This window comes from Ostrinia furnacalis, unplaced genomic scaffold (assembly GCF_004193835.3).
Source record: "Ostrinia furnacalis isolate ACB-3 unplaced genomic scaffold, ASM419383v2 OfSCF6932, whole genome shotgun sequence".
NCBI lineage: Eukaryota > Metazoa > Arthropoda > Insecta > Lepidoptera > Crambidae > Ostrinia > Ostrinia furnacalis.
This window is the reverse complement of record NW_021137171.1, coordinates 839,884-844,960: the sequence shown is the minus strand read 5'-3', so window position 1 is coordinate 844,960 and position 5,077 is coordinate 839,884. Positions and strand designations below refer to the sequence as shown.

The 5,077-nt window shown below is 35.1% G+C and overlaps 1 protein-coding gene across 1 annotated transcript; it reads right to left on the bottom strand.

Annotated features, from left to right (window-relative positions):
* Window positions 1-2,578: 2,578 nt before the first annotated feature.
* On the bottom strand, window positions 2,579-4,769 carry LOC114362935 (uncharacterized). Its single transcript, XM_028318520.1, has 3 exons — window positions 4,713-4,769; window positions 3,746-3,921; window positions 2,579-3,204 (listed from the first exon to the last, which is right to left on the bottom strand). The coding sequence occupies exons 1-3, from the start codon at window positions 4,767-4,769 to the stop codon at window positions 2,973-2,975; spliced, it is 465 nt and encodes a 154-aa protein (XP_028174321.1). The 3' UTR covers window positions 2,579-2,972.
* Window positions 4,770-5,077: the final 308 nt, after the last annotated feature.

Below are 5,077 nucleotides of genomic sequence, written 5' to 3'. Positions count from 1 at the left end.
GCCAAAACAGTGAGGTCTAAAAGAAAAATTTAGATTCCTTACATCAAGGTGTACCTAAATCACCCCCATGTATGTAATACGATTGTGCTTAGTTTAGGAGATAGAGTTAATTTTGTGATATTTTAAAATTTTGTTACCTAGTAGGCTTTAAACATTTTTATCTTTTTTCTGGGTTGACTTTTTTCGGATTTCTTTTTTTCGACAGATTTGTTATTGTTGATGAGCACCTTCATGCTGTATAACGTAGAGCTGGCTAGCTGGAACCGCTATGATAGAACTGTCATTTATATTCAAATGTGATGTTGTCTTTAGCTGTGTAATGAANCACAGCGCTAAAACAAACAACTTAAAATCTAAACATTACGCTAACTACTAACACAGACAATCTGTCTTTATTGCTTATTTTATACATATTTAGAATAAGTACTTTTTAAACATTGGTTAAATTTACAAACGTCGGCACATCAGGCAAAATAATGTGGCCTATTAGGTCGTTACAAAGGGTGATTTTTATCCAAAAATTTACATTAAGTCGACGTGCTTACAATCCTGACTAAAGAATTTGCCACAGTGGATGCGATCTGCGGTCAGTAGGCCTAGGATGCGCGCCGCGATAAGCAGTTATCACGCCACTATATCGATTTTACGCGATAAGCACCTACATTCGATAAGATTTTATCACGGCGCACATCCTAGCCCGACTGGTCAAATAATGCAACCCGCATAATGTACCTATGTGGCAAATCCTTTAGAAGAGTAGCAGATTATACCAGAGTAAATACAAATGAGTAGGTCATCTTTAATTCGGGGCAACTCACCGCTAATCCACGCTAAATTTTGTCAGTGTGTGCGTGCGTGCGCGCCGCATACGTATTGGCGCGCTCACAGTCATACAAACCGCGCTCGGGCGTTTCTATGAAGATGACCTACTCATTTGTATTTACTTACGGTCATTATTATTGGTGTATTTTGGCCTAAAAGTACATAATTAATCCAACCGGAATGAAATGAACACAATTTAGTTAACTGACATATTATTATTATTAAGTTATTAAGTTCAAACAGAGGACTGACGTAACATAGCGGGAGAGTATAATTTCCAGTACATCAGACTAAACAATTTTGTTGCAAAATATGAAAATACCTACTATTACCACAGAATACATAATAGCTAAAGCCTGGTCCGTGAGCACGTAGAATTTTGTCCAATGACCCCAAGCTACCCATCCTTATCGCTCGCGCGTAATTATGTTGCCGTCGCACTCGCACACTCACTGCGGGCGATCGTCGCACAGTCGCGACAGCAATATAATTACGCGCGAGCGATAAGGATGGGTAGCTTGGGGTCATTGGACAAAATTCTACGTGCTCACGGACCAGGCTTTATTACCACTAATAAAGATTTCACAGTGTTTAGAATGATGCTGTCATCCGTACAGGTAGAAGTTGTTCAGCACACGTCTTCTAGCTAAGGTATTATAAAATAAGCTTTTATGAATTTAATATTCCTACTAAAATAAAAACTGGCAATTGAAACTAAGTAGGTACCTAACTAAGAAACAAAATGCAACTAAAAGACTATCATACAGAATTTCGTGGGGTCATGATGATTTTACGTTCATAGTTTATTTTATAGGAATTATTATAAATAAGCTTAACCCAACCCAATCTCTTTAAATGTCTTTTATGATTGTAAATTTTAATTACCTATTTAAGACTAATTTCATTTGACTATTTAATACAAGTACATACGAGTATAATAAACAGCGTTCCTAAAATTCATACACACGTTTGATTTGGCACCAAAATGTTATAATACCATTACCAACACTCCTATGTGGTCCGATTTACATTTTTACGGGTATGGCACATTAGAGTAATTTTAAATAATGAAAATCTCGATGTGCAAACGACTAATCCTAAAGGAAATCAATAAACTACGAATCAGAGTTTCCAATCCCGCAAGCCTATCCCTTAGAATTTCATAGCAAAATCGGGATCGAGAACCAATAAAAAATTATGTCTGGAAAATATTTCACAAAGAAAAACATATTAATGACAACTGGGCTAGAAACCCTTAAATGTAGGCACATTTACCAATAGAGTTCTTTACACTAGTATTTATAAATCAGAGCTCTATGTATGTACACCCTTTTACTAAGTACCTACTACTGGACAGGGTTCGAAAATATCCGATATTTATTATAAATATCAAAATATCGGATATTTATGATATATATATCCGATATATATCAACTTTGATATATATCAATTTTGTATGAAAGCTATACTATTATTTTATTGTATTATTTATGAATACTATTGCATATGTGTTACATTAACATGTTTTTAATGTTTTTAAAACTTAAAATCAGACAAATAAAGCAAAAACATAAAATCTCCTTTTAAATACGGCAAAATCAACTAAAAAAATAAAAATCTTATATCAAAAGTACAAATACAGTATCAAATTTTAAAAATTGATATAATATCGTCAAAACCGGCGTGATATATATCGCATATATATCCGATATATATCTTGATATATATCCCTTGATATATATCCTCGAACCCTGCTACTGGATACGCCAAGGATGAAGGAACCCTTGAAATTTTTATCTCATTTCAATTAACCCTTTATACTGCCAGAGATTCTTCTGCAGACTCTGAAATGTCTTAAAAAGTTCCAGTAAGAAGGCACAGTTAAAACTTCACTGATGCGTCAAAAATGAGATCAAAATATTTAAGTTCTCTAGACATATTGTGAAATATTATATACAAATCGCCCCTTTGAAGCGGAGAACTGTCCATTGATGCGGAGTGGGACAGCGGGGCGGAGAGGAAGTATTGATTAATATTGGCACACCTCCGCTCCGCTTCACCTCTCCGCTTCAATGAACACGTGGAGAGCCTTACCCTTAGTTGGCTTGCTGACAACTCTCATCTGAAGTTACGATAGATATTTTTATAGATCAATCATTGAAGTTATACTTGGTGTAGTTGTCAGCATGGTTGTGGAACCCCTTATGCTTCAGGTACCGTCCTTCAACGGTTGTCTGGACGCAGCTGTTGCATCCCAGCCTCTTGCGGTCCCTGCACGTCCAATTTATGGTGTTCTGATACCTATTGTTGATCCAGTACTTGTTGTCTTTGAATATCAACACCATACTGCCAGTGCGGTGCGACGGAAGATAGTATATTTCTGAAATTAAAACCTTTAGCTTATTACCAGTTTTTTGAGGGAGGTTTTAGAGTTACATGCTATATGCTGTAATCCCCGCTAATCTACTCACCTTAAAAATATCTTAGTTTAATTCATGCATTACGAAGGGAGTAGGTAGGGATTTTTATTTTTGAGAATCAATAACAGTCAAATGATATGTTTAAAATCTCTAATAACAAATAGTCGTTTATCAGAATACTGTATTTTCTAAAATCTTCACAAAATTTATACTGTCAATCTACAATCTAGCAGGTCCCTACAGCAGAAACATGCGTTCAAAAGACACCTCTGTATAATTAAATATAAGTACTTCATCACATAATTTCATCAGAAAAATTAAACCGTAAAAACTATACAATAGTATACATATAACAATAAAAAAACTAAAATCATTTCAACGATTGTCTATTGATAAAGTCTTTTTCCCTAATGAATCTACCGTCATGACATTGCCTCAAACGGGGAGGGTAGTGTATGTGCCTCCCCCTGAATATTGATATATAGTCCCTTCCATCCAACCCTTTGTACGTTATAACATCAGCCCGACACCCGAAGACATCTCTGGATGAGCAGTACCACTGTTTCTTCCCGTGTGCTTGGTGGTTCTTCATGTAGAATGTGAAGCCGTTGAGTATAAGCAGACCAGCCCCTGTCCGGCCCGGGATAAACTGAGCTGGCACTGTGAGAAAAACCCAAAATTATTACCTTGTTGTGGAGGGAAATAAAACTACATACTAAGTTCTAAAAATACTTTATTTCCCATATTACCTTGTTACCTTTTTGGAAGTAAGTTTGGGGTAAAAAGGATGGGACGGGTAAATAAGTAGACGAGCCGATTCATAATGTTTTATTTCCAAAACGGGGAAGGTAGGGGGTTTGTTTTATTGAATAACACAAAACCATTTCTTTATTAAGGTAATAATAACAATACAATACATTTTCGAAAAGATAATAAAATAACAAAAAAATATATATAAAAGTAAATCCCTAATGAAAAATTTTAAAAGTTTTTGCTGAAAAAGTTCGATGTAATGGCACCATGGTTTTAAAACCATCAAAGAGAAAAGAAGAACTCCCAATATTATCAAAGGCAGATACTAAGCCGAATTTAAACTTTCTGTAAGGAAAGATGATGTCAAAATAAAATCAAAATTGACTTCCTTAGAACACATAAAAATGAATTGATAATAAATTGTACTTTAAAATTACTTACCTGCTAATATAATTTTAAATTAAAACTATGTTAAAACTAATTTATATCAAAGCGGGATCATTTCTTTGCAGGATAAAACTAATCAATTACTCTTGTATTGTTTAAGACAAAGACCTCTTCCATGGATTACCATAACTACCGATCTTGCACTGCTTTAATTCAGGCGTTGAGGACATTATAACTATTTTTAACTTAAAAATAGTGCTAAGTTCGATTACCTTTGTTTTGCAGTGGCACAATTTCTTTGGGGTGTTAACCCAAAAATAATTGACATACCTCCTTCTCCGTCCCCTTTTTCTCTGCGTGAGATGTAACAACTGAGGTTACAATCATAATATTTTGGGACTTGAACCCAAATAGTGAGTGGCAGCACAGATTTACTGACCACATACCACATTTCCACTATAATAATCCAAATTGTGGGATGTGTATGCTAAATCCTCCATTCGTCCATGGACCGTTACTCTAATGTGCTAAATCCTCTAATTTGCCTCTAGTAAATTAGAGAGGGTCTTCCTCTTGCTAAATCATGAGTGGAAGGACAGATTGACTGACTACCACTATGTAAGCCAAATCCTCTATTGTCTTCCTTCNTTTCTGTTAGGAAAGATGATGTCAAAATAAAATCAAAATTGACTTCC